The sequence below is a fragment of the Drosophila rhopaloa genome, unplaced genomic scaffold (genome assembly GCF_018152115.1).
Source record: "Drosophila rhopaloa isolate 14029-0021.01 unplaced genomic scaffold, ASM1815211v1 contig_155, whole genome shotgun sequence".
NCBI lineage: Eukaryota > Metazoa > Arthropoda > Insecta > Diptera > Drosophilidae > Drosophila > Drosophila rhopaloa.
The window spans coordinates 4750307-4767617 of NW_025335034.1; the positions used below are offsets into that span (position 1 = coordinate 4750307).

The 17311-nt window shown below is 42.5% G+C and overlaps 3 protein-coding genes across 5 annotated transcripts; 1 reads left to right on the top strand and 2 right to left on the bottom strand.

Annotated features, from left to right (window-relative positions):
- Positions 1–1345: 1345 nt before the first annotated feature.
- LOC108048750 lies at positions 1346–1763 on the top strand. The gene is made up of 2 exons (XM_017129590.1): positions 1346–1455; positions 1525–1763. The coding sequence occupies exons 1-2, from the start codon at positions 1449–1451 to the stop codon at positions 1725–1727; spliced, it is 210 nt and encodes a 69-aa protein (XP_016985079.1). The 5' UTR covers positions 1346–1448; the 3' UTR covers positions 1728–1763.
- On the bottom strand, positions 1739–14281 carry LOC108048746 (mitogen-activated protein kinase kinase kinase 4). 3 transcript variants are annotated; one of them, XM_017129583.2, is made up of 8 exons: positions 13773–14281; positions 7945–8145; positions 6253–7037; positions 5920–6193; positions 5604–5858; positions 2817–5541; positions 2146–2325; positions 1739–2082 (listed from the first exon to the last, which is right to left on the bottom strand). In XM_017129583.2, the coding sequence occupies exons 1-8, from the start codon at positions 13967–13969 to the stop codon at positions 1999–2001; spliced, it is 4701 nt and encodes a 1566-aa protein (XP_016985072.1). In that variant the 5' UTR covers positions 13970–14281; the 3' UTR covers positions 1739–1998. The 3 variants fall into 3 exon arrangements, with proteins under 3 accessions (XP_016985072.1, XP_016985073.1, XP_016985074.1); XM_017129584.2 differs by lacking the exon at positions 13773–14281 and adding an exon at positions 9657–10353; XM_017129585.2 differs by lacking the exon at positions 7945–8145.
- Positions 14282–14834: 553 nt separating this feature from the next.
- Positions 14835–16999, bottom strand: LOC108048796 (CDP-diacylglycerol--glycerol-3-phosphate 3-phosphatidyltransferase, mitochondrial). The gene is made up of 2 exons (XM_017129686.2): positions 15724–16999; positions 14835–15459 (listed from the first exon to the last, which is right to left on the bottom strand). Exons 1-2 carry the CDS (start codon positions 16786–16788, stop codon positions 15040–15042), a joined length of 1485 nt encoding a protein of 494 aa, XP_016985175.1. The 5' UTR covers positions 16789–16999; the 3' UTR covers positions 14835–15039.
- Positions 17000–17311: the final 312 nt, after the last annotated feature.

Here is a 17311-nt window from a genome sequence, read left to right on the forward strand (position 1 = left end):
TAAGGGATCGAGGAGGATACCGAAATCGAAAACTAATGTCAATCACTATCATGTTGAGACAGAAACTATACGCAACCCATTCGCTTTACATATCCGTTTACCCAAGTATCCTTGAAGTAGGAATTAGAGCAACTCTATAGTCAATTAAATGTTTTAGAGCCATTTTATGCGCAAACTGTTAGTGCTGTTATCTAAGTGTGTTACTTGTGAAATATTAATTATGAGTGTTATACTAATTCACTTGCTAACTAAATTAGCTGAGCTTACGAACTTGATTACCCAATTGTCCGCAAATTATTGAGCGCAAGCCCCCAAGTATGCAATACTTTTCGTTAAGAGAGTTTTAAATTCGTTTTATAGGTGTTACAAAAAGATACTAGCTAAACATATACTATGCTTGTTACTGCAATTTCGTTGTTGTTCGTTTCAGAATTGATTAACTAATTATATAGTGTCTGTTGAGATTTTTCCATATATATTCGTGTTTTAGAGAGCAAATGGTATACCGTAACTACAGGCTTTTTGGATGAATATATATGTACAGCCCGTGAAAACAACAAAAAAAATTAGAGGAATATATATAGAGAATATCATATACGCGTATAGACTTGAGACGTAACAATACATATCAATAAATTTATATACACCCCAGGAAGGCAAAGAAAAAGAAGATCAGAGAGATTGCCGATTGAGAAAGATTACAGCTATAGATATATTATATATCCTATATGTGTTTGTCTGTTCAAGCCGTTAGTGAAAAAGTATGTTTCGGTAGCGATTCGAATATATCAATATTCTACAAAAATATATATACATAGATATTATACGTATGTTATTTACAAGAGAAATTTAATGAGAAACGTTAAAGAACAACCAGATAAATATATCAAACTAGTTGCTGTGTTCATTGTTACTATATATGTATGATTATCATCTTAACTGTTAACCGAACTATCGCTACGAACTATCTAACTATCTATCCTGTATTAAATCTATGTATTATTACGTTATTTTACTATTTGTCGTTAAGTTTGACTTGTTTCCATGGCCAAGAGCCGCATTTAATGTATGCAAAAATAATCACCAACCGAATAAACTGAAATAAATGCATTACAAATCAAGACCAATTTTCCCGACCTACAATCGATCAGCCCGTGAATGAATCAAATCACTAATAGAATTGCTCGAGGTGCACAGCTAAATTGGTCATAATTTTCATGGTTACTTCCAAGAATAGATAAATCGTCTTCCGCTAAAAACGGTCAGCCTAAAACAAAACCGACGTTACGCAGTTTCTGATATCCAACTGGTAAAGACGATAAGCGACCAATGATAGACCATATAATCCAATTTCGTGGAAATTAATTAAAATCAATATGGCTTAGCGGGTCGCAATAAAAAGCCTCGTACGCCAACGATCGGTTAACAGTCACAAACGCGCCATCGATATGAAGTGTAAGTATTGTGAAAGGAGTAGCAGTAAAATCCGTGGACTAGTCCTTGATCTCAATCAACTCATTGCAGACTTCAACCTGCTGCTCAGCATCTGCCTGGTGTTCATGCTGTGCTCCTCGTGGGTCTCGGCCTTCTCCAGCCTTTCCCCTCCGGACCCAACCCCTCCGACTGGTTCTCCCCCTGATGATAATGGCGCTAACGACGGACCGCCGCAAGCGAGCCCCACATATCCCGTCCCACTTGTGTCCACAATTTACCCAAAGTATCAATAATTAATTCACAATTAAAAATTAATTAATGCAACTATATTTAAATACGTGTAATGTTCAGTTGCAAAAAATGATTTGGGATACGGTAGGACAGGGTGTTGATAACTTTATACGGGTTATATATTGTCAAACATAAAACTAGACGTGGCCATTAAAATAATCGTCATTCACATAAGTTAGACTCTAAACAAAATTCACACCGGTTTACATATGCATCATATGTAGAGGTGAGCCAAACAAAAGAAGGTTTACATAACTAAGCAATGGGCCACGATTAGCTGCTGGTCGCCACATTCCGCCGGAAAGAGCCTCGCACCTGCATCTGCAACTGCTCGCTGCTGCACTCGTCTCGACCGTACTGCAAACACAACAAAAATCAGTTATTTATTATTTCGAACGAACCAATTCCATGTCTGTATACCTTGCAAAAATTGTGCTCCAATAGTTCCACTGCCGTTAAACGCGCTTTGGGATCGTGCTGCAGACAGTGGTCGACAAAGTCGTGTCCCTCCTGGGACAGACTTTCCGGAGCCTGTGGCTTTTCGCCCATACCCACTTTGAACATGATCTGGAAATTGGAATCAAACTGGGCCCAAGGACGCTGTAAGAAATAAAAAAAAACAATTAATTAACATGGCGCAAAGGCTTGGAAATAAACAAACAATAATAATTGAAAAGTTGGAAAAAATATTGTTTTTGTAAAGATTTTTCCATCAAAGCAATGGATTAATTAAAGATGATCTAACTGAAATAAAAAAAATATTTTTACGTATATTCACATGTAGAATAAAAATGTATGTACGAAATATTTGAGCGCTGGTAAACCAGAGATAGATTTCCCTTATGTTATCTTGTTTTGCATCATACAATTTATATGGAAGTTGAGAAGGGAAAACAAAAAATTAATTAGATTTTCTAGGGTATCAACAAATATCAAGCTATTTTGCCCACTTTCATTATGGTTAAATTCCTTTTATATGATTGTTCCATTTAAAAATTGTTGGTAGATCAAAGCGAAAATAATCCAACATTGTGAAATGGACAGTAGGCTCCGCGTCGCAGTTATGCTTATCTATAATGTGAAGCACTCACCTTGCCCGAGGCCATTTCGACAACCACACAGCCCACCGACCAGATATCGGCGGCCCTGCCATGGCCATCGCTGTTTGTCTTTGTGAACACCTCCGGTGCCATGTAAGCCTGCGTGCCCACGTAGCCCTGCAGCTCGCCGGGCACGGTGGTGTGCGCCTGGATCTTGACCGCTGATCCGAAATCGCCCAGTTTTAGACTGTTGCTGCCATCCACGAGAAAGATGTTTGCTGTCTTGATGTCGCGGTGCACAATGCCGTGCTTGTGCAGCTCAGACACGCCCGCCAACAGCTGGGCTGTAAAGCGGCGGACCAGGGCCTCCGGCAGATTACCAGTCAGCTCCACCAACGACTCCAGAGTGCCCTCAGAGCACAGTTCCATGAAGATGAGCAGCTCTTCGCGATGCACCTCAATGCCGTAGTAGCGCACCAGGTTATTGTGCTTGATCCCCTCCAGGATCTTCAGCTCTTCGGCAACGTTTTTAAGTGCCCGCGTCTCGCCAGGCTGGATAGCGATCTCTTTCATTGCCATCAACTCTCCCGTGTTATTGTTTACCGCCGTATAAACCTTGCCAAAACGTCCCTGGCCGATCTTAATGCCGCGATGCCAGCGGAAGTGGACACTACGTGCTCTTATATGCACTTTGTCGCTGGAGTTCAATGACTTTAACTGGCCAATCAACCTGCGTTCGCGTAGCGAGTCCTCGAGATCCATATCTAAACGATTCACCGCATCTCTTACTCGCTCCTGCCGCAGTGCCAGCGGTGTGCTTTCGATGCTGCCCTTTCCAGAAGAGGCAGGCGTTGGCGGCGTTTGGGGAACCAGCAGGCGTAGCTCGCCGTTAGGACTCCTTTGGCATGGAGTGTCCACATAGTCTGCACTGTCGACGGAACTATAAGTATTCCCAGACTGCTGCAGGAGATCCTCCTTTAAGCTGAATTGTGGATGCAGCAGTTTATTGTACGGCGGTGACTGGAGTGGAGGCGTGTTCGGATTTAGCACCATGCCAGCGGACATGGGAGTCCGGGTGGGTGTCCGAGAGCGCGAGGTCGCTGGCGACGAGGTCTTGCGAGTGCGTGGCGATGCCTTCTTCTTCGCCACCTTTTCCGGCTCGGAAGTGATGCCAATCACGTGCGAAATACAGCGATCCATTTGCTGCTTCAACGCCTCAAACTCGTCATCATCCAGGTGCTGAGTGATCTGCGGATCACAGGCAAGAATCAGAAACTCCAGACCCTGTGAGGCCCAACGAGGACGCATGCCACGTCCACGTTCGCAACGCTCCATTACAAAATGCATCCACATCTTGGCATAAGCGATGATGCCTAATGCTAGATCTACCGTATGTGCACCACTGTCCTTTTGGTCCATAATCCTCTGCTCGAACAACCGGATTACATCCTTATGGTATTCGAACCCAAACTTGTATCCCTGATGAAGGATTTCGCGGGTCCTTGAAAGCACAGCCTGCTTGTCCTGCTCGTCCAAGTCCCGCATGTTGCTCAAACAGCAGCGCTTCTGCACGCCCTCGATGATCGCTGTCAGCTTGTTGCGCACCTGCAAAACATCCTGCTGCAACAGTTTAAATGCCGCCTTCACATCCGAACAGATGAAATCATGTTGCTGGTTGGCCACGTCATGCTCGTAGTGCTCGCGATGGAAGTCTGTTGTCTCCACGTCGCGGCAGAAGGTCTTGGCGAAGAAGAGCACTTTGATGGACCGCTCCCGCTCGACGGTAAGCAGTGATTGCGTCTCTCGGCAGATGGTCAGCAGCTGCCACTTGACCTCCTCGTTGTCTTCAGTCTCCGCAGTGCCCTCAATCTGCTCGTCTAGCTCCACGGTTCGTTTCACCAGGCGTTCCGAAATGTTCCGCAGCAGCTTGCTGATGATGCCACAAAACTTTTGTGAGGCCAGGGTATGCATGCCCTTAATCATTGGACTAATGAGCTTGGTGAACATCCACTCTTTCTCCAGCACTGACTTCTGGTTTCCCTCCGGGACGGCAACCAGGACTAGTTGATCAATGTAGTCCAGGTAAAGCTCAAAGGTCTTTCGCACCGTCGCATCGTAATGGTTCAGAATGCTGATGTAGCTGCCCATTTCTGCCTCGTTCTCTACCAGTGCCGTGGTAATGTGACGTTGGTAACGCTCTCGATGGGTCAATGCCAGGGTTAAACCCTCCCTAAGCTCCTTCATCAGCTGCTCCAAACTCAGGGGATTGGGACGTACAGGCCGCGTTTCGAGACGCATGCGCAGGAACTCATGCATGAACTGCAGCGGAATGCCGCTCAGGAAGACAAAGGTGGGAATGTACGAGGGCAGATTGATTGACTGCGCTTCCTCGCTCCAGTAACCGTAAGTGCGAAGCTCCACGACCTGCTCGCGGCTAATTTTGGGATCCAGCCTCGGGACATCCTCCTCAATGGACTCCGCGTCTGAATCATAATCTAAGTCGTCGGCTCCTGTTTTTTCCAGGGCAATGTGCGCCTTGTACAGTGCCACATTGTGCAGTTTATGGAGGAAGGCCAGGGATTTGGCCAGTCCACGACTTTTGAGAACATTCTCGATGAACTTCCGATACAGCCCGGTAGACTGCTCCCCGGTTCCATTATTACTGCAAGAACCCAATGGCTCCACACTAAAGATGTTTATGTCGTGCATGGAGCCCTTGCGCATGTGGCCGTGTGAGCACTCACTAGACAGCTGGCTGATCTCCGTGGAGGTTGATCTATAACAGTTTTAGATAGTTATATGTGTTCCTTTTCAAAATTTCTGAATTTATCCACTCACTCATTGCTGCTCGATGTCTCGCCCGGCACATGGGTCGCATCGTTTAACATAAACTGCACCTTGTGGCAGGCTGTTACACTTCCGTTGCGACAACCCTTGCGCGTGGCCGATCCTGTCATACTAGGCGGCTTGGATGAATCCATCGAGTTAACAGCCGAGTCATCGTTATCCACTCCAGAGGCAGATGAGCTACCGCTATCCGATGCGATGTAGGATGAAGTGCAGACGGGCCATGAGAACTTCTCATCCTGCAGCCTGCAAATAAATTGGTATTTTATTATTTTGAATGTATGAACAGAATGGGGCCGGCTTTTACCTGGCCAGAATCTTTCCCAAAATACTAAGCTTTAGTTTGTTTTGCTTGGTAATGTTATACCATAAGCACATGGACTTAATGCGGCCCACAAAGCTCTGTGACTTGTAAATTGGATGCAGGGCACCCATCGCTTGTGAAGATGGATACAGTGCCTCGGCGGCTTCCAGACGCGAAAGCATGCCCTCTACTTCTCTTAGCGCCAACTCCTGATGATCCATGCAATCCTTGCAGTAAAGAGACATGCAGCCCTGGCACATTTTGCTAGGCAGCGGAGCTAAAGTGGATTTTTAAAGTAAAAAAGGGTTTCATTTCTAAAGGAAATTGCGGACTTACAGCTGGCATTAGAGTTGCTGTCGGAATGAATGCCGCTGTCCAGGCTGATCAGACTCGGCTCGCGACGGTAACGTGGCTGGAACTTGTAGTTTATAATGTGGGTGAGCAGATCGGAGACGCCCTGTCTCGCCTCGAAAAGATACTTGTCCTGCTGTTCCACCGTTCTATCGGCTTGCCAGGCCTGTAGCTCCAGCCAGATGAGATCCTTTAGCTCTGTCTGCCAGGTGTGCTCCTCCTGCGACAGCTTGGCATCCTGTCGGTCTACGCTGCCCAGCTTAATAAGGTTGGCAAACGTGTCGTGGAAGTCTTTTCGTTTCCCCAGTCCAGCGGTTGCCCTTCCATCGCTCCTCAACATCCCGGCAGGAAGTTGAGCGGCAAAGGCCAGCGGCGGCGCCGAAGATCTGTAGCCAATCGGACGTGACGACACGCAACGGTAGCGGTTGCAGCTCTCCACCACCTTGGAAGCAATTCTCAGTGGGAGCGGGGCCATAGCCTCCGAGCTGAGCGGCATGATCTGGTCGAGAGACTCCAGGGGGTGCGCCGTCTCGTGAAAGCTGTTGCCTCGTGGAGCCGCCACCGCCGTCGTGGCCAGCGAGTTCTTCATCTCGCGCTCCGAGTCGCGAAGCATAGACTGCAGCCGCTTGTCTGTCCGCTTGTTTTCCTCGTTAACGAACATCTCGTTAAGCAGGGCGCAGTCCATGGTGTTGCGCCGCAGGACGCGCGATCGTGCCATCCGGGTGTTTTTTTTGGGCGTCCCGCCCACACTGGCGGGTAAATCTGCGGAACTAACATAAATAGGTTAAAAAGTGATCTATAAAAAATATTAAAGTAAGAACCATGACTGTCATTCGTAGCATAAAAGATTTAAAGGTGAACCTTTAAAATTTACTTAATAGTCTACAAACCTTTTAAGATTTATTTTCATAAATAACAGTGAGTTACTCCAAAAATGTACGTTAAATGAAGTATAACTTTCTAATTGACTTTGCTGTGCTAAATCCAAATGTGGCGATTTTAGAAAATATACCCACAAGTTGAAAAATGTAGAATAAAGTCTTTTCAAACTATTTCAGGATTTATTATTGTAGTTATTGGAATATTTTGTATTTGGAAATTGAAGCCACCTTGAGGAGTTACATTTATAGGTTTACAACCCCGTGAGAAAAACCTAAAATTGTTTAGCAAGAAATATTAAAAGACATGGTCAATGCGATGATATCAAGTTCTTAAAGAGCAACTTGCAAAAGTATCTTGATAGTCTTTAGAACATATTGGAATTAATTTTAATATTGAGACCCATTGTTTATAACATTTTAATTAATTGTAAAACTACGACTATGTCATTAAAATGATCCTAAATCGGGACCTTAAATTATTTTAGAATCAATTTCAGAAGTTTAAGTAAATGTAAGGAAATGTTAATTACAATTGTAGTTTTCTTTTCAATAACCAATTTCAACAAGCTTCCAATATTTTCGAATGACAACCGTGCTAACAGAGATGACATCAGCCATAGAGATGTCACTATCAGGTGAAGCATATGGTGGCATATGGACATTTAGTGGGTCTGCGTTCGGCACTAGTGTCGATCATGCCTGTAGCACGGACACAAACCCTTATCGCATCTACTTTTATGTCATATATATCTCAGCCATCCATTTGGAGCACCCCGTATTGATTGTCTATACTCACGCCGCCACATTGACAACCTTCTGCTTGCGTTCCCAATCCCGGTTTTTGATTTTTAGCCTAGTGCGGGGCGGTGTTGTGCCGAACGCCTCATAGTGGGCCGCCAGTTCGTCCTCCGGCGGCATGTCCTCCTCAAGAGCTCCAATCCGGCCACCAGCCATCTGCAGAGGCCGCGAAGGCGTCTGCTTTACGCGGTACTCCACTCTGTAAGACACGGAGACGGTTGATGAATAAGTTGGATGTCATGGCTGATAGTTGATTTGCAGTAATCTAGACCCAGGGGCTTGCCCTAATTGTTTCGTTAATTGCAACGGCGGTCAAGTGCTGCCTAGTCGTCGATAAGTCAGATAAACACATCGCGTATACTCAAAAAAAACCTTAATTTCAACTAAATAATAATTACAATTTAAATAAAACCAATTTTCTTAAACAAGACAGTCGCTGATGAAATTGATTAACTTCTTAGAAATTCCAATTCCCTTAGCTCTGTGCTATTTACTAATAACTTTTAAAATAACAAGAAAGGAAAGCTAACTTCGGACGGAGCCGAAGTTGATATACCCTTGCAGAATATTCTGTAAATTATATTCTTCAAAATTATTCATATGGTGTATTCTTAATACTCATAAAAAGTCTCAACTTCCTAACTTTAAAAACACCAAAGTTATGGCATTTCCAATCGTTCAGTTATATGGCAGCTATAGGATATAGTCGGCCGATCCTTATGTAATTTGGTAGGTCGGATTGATTGGCCAAAAATAAAACCCATAGAAAATCCCAACTTGATAACTTTAAAAACACCAAAGTTATGGCATTTCCAATCGTTCAGTTATATGGCAGCTATAGGATATAGTCGGCCGATCCTTATAAAATTTAGTAGGTCGGATTGATTGGCCAAAAATAAAACTCATAGAAAATCCCAACTTCCTAACTTTAAAAACACCAAAGTTATGGCATTTCCGATCGTTCAGTTATATGGCAGCTATATGATATAGTGGCCCGATCCGGCTCGTTCCGACTTATATACTACCTGCAATAGAAAGACAACTTTTGGGAAAGTTTCAAGCAGATAGCTTTAAAACTGAGGGACTAGTTTGCGTAGAAACAGACGGACGGACAGACGGACAGACGGACAGACGGACGGACAGACGGACAGACGGACATGGCTAGATCGACTCTCCTGGTGATGCTGATCAAGAATATATATACTTTATAGGGTCGGAAATGTCTCCTTCACTGCGTTGCAAACTTTTGACTGAAATTATAATACCCTCTGCAAGGGTATAAAAATGTGTTAATCACTTGACCATATAGACGTAAACCATCTATAAATAATATTGTGCTCTAGAAACCATTGATCAATTTTTATTATATACTTTTATTTGGAGATAGTAGGTGCATTTAATTTGATTTTATTCTTTTTTTAACCAGAAAAATTTGTTATATTTGCAATGATTTTACTGTGTATCGATTAGAAATTTTTTCGGTGCATCACATGTAAATTGGTTGGATTTGGTACGACATCCTTATCTTATCACACTGCTGCGGGTGCTGCAGACAGCCGCTTGTCACGCAAGCGATTATTCCCTAATTTGAGCAGAGGTTTGATTTATTTGAGACCAACAAAAATGCCGACATTGGCTGGCAATTAGAAGAGTGATTGTTGAGCAAATTGCGCCCCATTTTTCATCAGCCCATTTGTGAAATTTACTCACTTTTTCGGACGCATTTTTTCTGGCGCCTGGAGAATAACAGTTAAAATCCGGCAGAAATCAGAGAGTCGCAACGAAACGAGAGAACTTTAGAGTGCAATCCTTCTCTTTTCTTCTCAGCTGGTTTATGGTACCGCGGGTTTAAACTGTGTTTTATCGCCGCGATCGAGGCTGTTATTATTTTCAGTCTCTCGGGGTGGGTGTCAGAGCGAGATCGTAGTCCCCCCGCCAATTTATGTACATCTAATTGCACGGCACAACACACTCCAGGGACAAAAAACAACGGAGGAAAGAGCTGAGAGTAAATAAAAAGCAACAGCTCACAATTACAAGCTGGTGGAGAGAACTTTAGACGCAAGCCAGCGAACGATGACTGGACGGTCCCCGATACCCGGTTCCCTTCTCCAACCGGTGGAATCTTTCTGGGGGTTATGCACTATCTCCCACCGTAGTACTGCTGGGTTTATCACAACTGGCAAACAGGCGGCCGCAGTTCGCACGCCTCGCACCGAACCCTTTCGAATTTCATAACGAGAAACACTTGCCGACGCAGCCAGTCAATTTATTAGCACTTTTAACAAGAATATACCCCATCTATTCGCCAATGCGTATAGTATACGGATCTGTATGTAATATATGCGAGTGTATATGCGATCCGACGAAGCGGTGTCGCCCCCAAAACGACTGCTATTCTCTGCCAACTGCGGCGAACTGAAAATCGCGAGCGGTGAGTGCCCGCCCGACGCATTCGATTGTTTACCGCCATCAGCCGAGAGCAACTAGTGGGTGGCCACTCCACAGCGGTGATGGCGTACTAGCCGTTTTGGAGCTTCAATTTTAACAATATTGCAAGTGAGAATACCACAAATTTATGTAAATAAAACAAACTTCACTTAAATATCAGAATTCACCATTATGTGTCACTATTAGGTATCTGTAACATTATTTTAGTTGTTACCATACACATAAAAATGCAAAAGTATCAAGATTCTATAAGGAATTTCCGAACCCTACCTATAGAAGTTTATATTTCATTATATAACAATAGGAATATTAAATGTGTATGTGAATATATACACTTACATATATATGATGCATCAAAATGTGCTTTTTTTACTTTCAGACAAAATCGGACCAATAAATGTTTTCTTTTCTAAGGTTAATTATCTTGATAAATAGTTGTTAAACACTTTTAATAGTAATCCCATCATTAGACATTATCAATACAACTGCCATTTGAGTGGACTTGAGTGGCTAGGTTGCAAAATATATTATAAAAATAAAAAATAATCAACCATTTTTAATAAATTTAGCCATTTTTGTGGCAACACAAGAGAGAAAAATATATAGTAAAACAGAGCGAGAGAGATTTAACGCGTAAAAAAAGTAGAGAGAGAGGGGCGAAAGAGAGTAAGAGAGATTTGGTGTGGAACGCAAGTGGCAATCTGATCGATTGTGGGCCGCATCTGCGTTTGTTTGTGGTTCGCAATTGGCTCAACCGCGCGAATATTTATTATTAATTTATGGAATTTTATTATGTAGGCGCTTGATAGCTAATTCGCCGTGTGTTTACTTAAACAGAGATTTAAGTGCGGAGAAAATGTTTATTTTCTCTATGCAGCCAAGACTCATAAGGAAATCGGAAAAGTGAATATGGAATCAGTCAATTAAGTTACTTCTTATTATGTATAGGTCAATGTTGTTATTTACTGTAATTTCTGGCTTGTTCCGCACTGTCACGTGACTAGCAGTGCGTATACGTTATATTCAGACTTTTGTTGTGTACCTAAGTTGCGCATTCGCACCGTGGTCCCCATTCATACGGCATTAAAAATTCAATAACACGATCGGTTCGTTATGACTAATCGATCAGATTCCCCCATTGACTGATAGCACGAGTTCGGAGTAACCAAAGTGAGTTGGAAAAGAGGATGTTGCCAAACCAGACCCCTAATTAATTTAATATTAATTTTACTAATAAAAAAAAAAACACGGTATTGAAGTTTTTATAATAGAATAAGTCTTTTTCTTGTTTTTTTTATTCTATATAGTACATATATTTTCTGAATCTAATTCAGTTAAAATTCTGTTAGAACTTAATTTTAAAGACTTGAAAAGAGTCATAGGAGTCACATTTATGCTCATTAATAAATTTGATGAAATTCTGTTACAATGGACATATTAGAGTACAATGCAGGCTCAATTAATTTGTAATTACACATTACTATCTATAATTGTATTTTTTTTTAAGTTAAACCTTAAATTTTGTTAGTCAATTTTAAATGATAAAGACAATCAAAATACATACAAATAATTAATTGTGTTCCATTAAAATTCACTGAGAGCGTTTAGTTTATTTAGAAATTCGAATTAATTTTGATAGAACTCACAGAAAATTTAACGAGGTTTGTTTGTGCTATTTTCCAGAGTAAACATGGTATTTAAAACATTTGAAAAGTCTAAAATTACTATTAATAGCAAAGCAAGTGTGTATGGGTGTGTTAGCTATGCGGAAATATTTTCTGATATGGGTGTACAATGTACACATTCAAGCCATAATTATGCTTATCAAACACACGAAAACCAACTGATTGTACCGCACGCATGCCAGATTGCCCAACGAAGAGTGAAAAGGCTAGAACGGAGAGATAATGAGTGAGAACCTGCAAGTTCAAGTATAAATGCTGCAAAAACGCGATCAAGCAATCTCGCTCTCTAACTCTCTCGGCCAAGTAAAGTTAAGCGGGAGACCTTCAATCATTGAAATTCCATTCATTTGGCTAGGTGACACAAAACTTTGGAACGAAGACTTGAGAAGAAAGCGAATTTGATTTGAAAACAGAATAACGAAAGAGGTTACAAAGCAGAGTGGCCAAACGCACGTATTAAACGCGTTTTAACTTCCAATAGTCTCCCCTCCTTTACTTCTTCTTGGCCCCTTAAAACAGGTATACGAGTTGAAGAAGAACAAGATTGGCGGCATCAAATGAGAGATAAAGTCAAGAGGGAGCACTATTGTCGAGTATCCGGCTTGTAAGATACCCTACAAAATAAGTAGACATGTAGCTTTTAATAATAACTAAAATACAATAATAAATGTAAAAACAGTGAGATTGGAGACAATGGTACCATTAATTTTACGGGTATAAAAAATAGAGATTCAACAAGAAAGATCTCGAAGCAGACACATAAATCTCACCTATTTTTACTTAGTTTCCATAGGAACAGGTGCCAAAAGAAAATTAATGTTTGCGGCAAATTTCTTGCTAACATACGACATTCGTTTTTCTGCGAAACCCCCATGAACACTCACCCACTCCATAAAAATTAAATCAAATTTAAACATATTATGAATAAGCCCCAGTGCAAAAAACAGCGGAAAAAGTACATACAAAGGTGAGTGTGTGTATGTGTTATCAAGGCACCGTCAGCGTTATCAGTAAATATCTTAGAAGACTCGCGGCAGTTGAACACAAATACGCGCTATGATAAATGCCGAAATACACCGAAAAAGAACGGACAAAGGATAAAATAAAACTAATTTCATCGTTATAATGCTATCTTGTGTTTTGAATTGATTTAAAACCAATTTTTTTAATGGTTTGATTTGATTTACTTTGTTAATAGTAACTGTACAAAAAACATAATAATATCTAATTAAGAAGTCTTTTGTCCATAATAAAAGCTTTTCAAGAGGTATTTACATACTACAGCTTAGAAAATTTTTATAAATCCAATACGTCTAAGCTAAAATTTTATTTTTGCAGTGCACCAGTGCATAATTTTAATTGCGCACAAAGTGTTCAATTTCAGCCAAAGTTCGCAATTTGTTGCTGTTTTTGATATTTTGTTGGTCTTGCAGTTTGCTAAAATCTCGGGTTCGTTGAGCCACCAAAAGCAACAACAAAAGTAACATGGCCAAAAAACACGTTGTTTACGTTTAAACAATTAAAACTGGTGAAATGCGATTAAGAGAGGGAGCAAATGAGCGAATGAGAGGGGAAAAACCAAAGGCAAGGCTTTGAAAAAAGAGCGAAATCGAGCTGTTACGTGCCAATGCAGACTTTCATGTTTTTGTATGGGAAATCCCGAAAATTCCAATGGTACCGGTAAGCTCACCTTGCAACATCCTCGTCGACGCTCTTTTCCCGTCGCAACCTTATGGGCGGAACGGGCGGTGGGATGGGTGGTGGCGTTTCGGCATTTATGGAACTGTTCCCATTGCCATTTTCCTCCTCCTGCTGTGTCTTTTGCAACCGCAAACTCTGCTGCAGCGCCAAGTAATCAATTGTTCGCACTCTTCGCCTGTTTGACATTTTTGCAAAAAAAAACTGTGTTTTTGTTGCTTTTTTTAAATTCTTGGAATTTGTTTCTCAAACACACACACACATGCTTCGCCAGCCGTGCACCAACACTATCGCACACCAACAAAACTTTAGTGAGCACGCGCCGCGCTTTTTGCTTGGCGATAATAAGATTTATTTTAATTTAACTTTCACGGTGAGCAAACACATAACGTTTTACGCGCTCCCGAACTTGGCACGCAGGTGAAGCAGGCGTCTTACCTGGCCAAAAAAAAGCAGCTGACTAAAGACAGCGAGCGCCTTAGGCCGCCGGCGTCTTGCGTTTTGGACAAGAGAGCGAGCCTTAGAGGTGCCAAAAATATCGATAGTATCATCTGTAAAAGTGATTCTTTACATCGCAGTCTTTGTAAGACAGTCGATATTTTATTATTGACCAAGTAAATAAAATTCGGGCTGAGTCTTTTTGCATATTCTTTGAGTTAGGTGATTCTAGTACAGTTAAAATACTCAATTGTTAAATTAAGTTAAATTCTGAAAAAAATATTTAATTATTATTCATAAATGAAATCAACTGTTTAAAATTTGTATACCGTTTCTTTATGATTAATCATAATCAGTTGAATAGTTGTTTTTTTATTTTTAAGGTCTTATCCGATTATTTCTGACCGCCTTTGCCAAACAATCGATTTTTGTAAGCGACAAAGAGGCGGAAGTTTTGAATTTAACTTTCTGTATATTTGGGACCTAATTTGTAAGAGCTCTCCGATGATTTCTGTTTTATATTTATTATTAAAATAATAATAGCTTATAATTATTGAAACTAAGGAACTATACGTGTACATTTTTGATCCCCCTTGGAGATATAAACACATTGTGGTACTTTTTCTTGTTCTCACCCTCGATTTCTTTGAAAATCTTTATTATTTAACAAACTTTAGCCTGCGTACAAAAGCAACGGTTACCAGCAATAAAAACACACACTTGCCCAGGGCAAAGATTAAACAGAAATTAAGAACTACAGTAACTATTTGGGATATGGGTCTTAACAAGAACGAAAAAATTTAACTATGATGTCGAAGAGCCTAGAAGAAATTCCTGAATATGCGGACAACAGCCTGCACCCATCGGGGCACGGGTCGTTGGACGATCTCCCGCTCCGCCGTCTTCGATAGATCGTAAAGTCGATCTGCCTCAGCTTGCAGTCGCTGGCTTAGATCCTTATTGGCAGTCACCAGACACACCTGCGTCTCCAGGTCGCGGTTCACCGATCGCTCTCCAAAGTTTGAGGAGCCGATGAGGGTGAGGTTTGGCAGTCGCCCCTCGGGAAGGTAATACCACAATCCTTTGGCGTGGTATGTCCAGCCGGGCTTTTCGTACTCGAAGAAGTTGACGCGGTGGTTCTGCTTGCGCCGCACCAGGCTCTCGTAAAAGCTCTTGGCTATCAAGGAGTAGGCTGCCGGAATACCACCTGCCGGTCCTTTAGCGCCTTGAAAGCCATTTGCCTGGAAAAATAAAAAATCAATATACACATTCGAATTCGATTTTCACAAGCTGATTAAGAACAGGTACTTAAAATTTAAAAAAATAATTCAATGAAATTGAAGATCGTATGTAAGTTTTCTATACTGCAAAGAAAACTGATCCAACTCAAAACAAATTACAATCCTTAAAAATGAAAACCAGAAAACCTTTGATAGTAAATAGAGCTGCAAGAATTCACAAAAACTGGCAAGGAATTGTAATTTATGCCTCCCCCAAAAACTCACATTGGGATGAGCCATAAGAATGCTGCACTGAGCCAGGCACTTGTGCGTGAGCGTGTCCATGTACTCCTGGGTCAGGTTGAAATACCCTGTGGCCAGTTTCAGTCGCGACCCAGTCACGCAGCTGGAGAGGAGTCGCTTGGTCACAACGCTGTCATGGTGGATGCCAATCTGGCCCATCTCCAGAAGCGGAAACACCCAGGTGTCCGCCTGGAGATTTTGCTCGCGCATTCCCGCCTGCCTCTGGAAAGTTTCCTGCAGGAAGTCGGCGATGCGCTGCCGGGCCAGCTGGATGAACTGCTCTTTGGTGCCCTCGTAAGGCAGGATGCGCCAGTTGCGGTGCAGTCCTTCGCTGGCATCCGGCGCCACCGCCAAACTGAACTCCTGCACACGCTCAATGAACTGGGCATAGAAATCCGCCAGCGGCTTGTCCTCGATGAGTATGTAGCGATCCTGCCGGTTGGTGAAGTAGTCGTTGGATAGATTGGCACCCGAGATGATCACCGCATCGTCAAAGAGGTAGACCTTCATATGCTGCAGTCCGAGAAGCTCGTTCCAGCGTGGTGGCGCCAGACGCTTGGTCATCCCGCGCAGATCAGGAGTGTGATAAAGCGAGAGCTGGACCTGGCCGGCAAAGTCGCGCACCAACGGGAGCAACATAGTTTTTGAGTTGAGGGCGCCACGGGTGCCGCGATTAAAGTCAAGAAGCACATTGAGCCGCAGAGCAGACTGCTTCTCCAGGCTGTGACGCAACGTCTGGACCACGGCGTTCTCCAGCTGGCCGGTACCCAGGTACAAGCTAGCCAGGACTATTCGGCGCTTGGCCCGCCCGATGCGCTGAACCAGCGTCTCATAGAAGTGCTGTGGCTCGTGGATGACCTGGATTTGGTCGCCGCGCAGCGGGAAGCAAGGCGCCAGGTTGTGTAACCAAGAAAGGCTCTCCAAGGCCGGTGCTCCCGAGAATCCGGTGGCCAGCAAGCTGGGCGTCTGCTGCAGGCAACCGAGGAAGTCGCCCTGGGTCGCCGGGGTGAGCTCCTGGCTGAAAAGGCGGCGAAGGTAGAGCATCATGCTGGCGGGGATTTCCTGAGCGGATTGGCAGGCGGCTCCTCAATGTGGGCGGCTGTTTGGTGATGACAGCCTCTGGCACATTGCTTATTGTCGGTTGGGCGGAATCCGGAACTCACTTTCATTCATGGGAGGTGGTTTTGTTTCTCGAAAACTCGCAATTTCCGCACGTAAATAATTTGTGATGCGAGCACAGTGTTGCAAAGCGTGCTTGCGTTCGATAACAATTGTGAAATTGGAAATAGTATTGGAAAAAAGTTTGCAGAATGTTTTCCACTACTTTTTCAATTTGTTAAAAAATATTATAAATAAAATATACTTTTATGAGTTAACTTAATAGAAAAATGACTTAATATATATTTTTGAATAGTTGTAATATTTTTTTCATGTAACAAATCTTACAAAAGTTGTAGAAAAAGCAAGGAGATTTGTAATATGTATTCAAACAGATGGGGCTACATAATTTTTTCCGGAAATCATAATAATATTTTTCTGGTATTTTTTTTTTGCGGATTTCGTGCCTGAC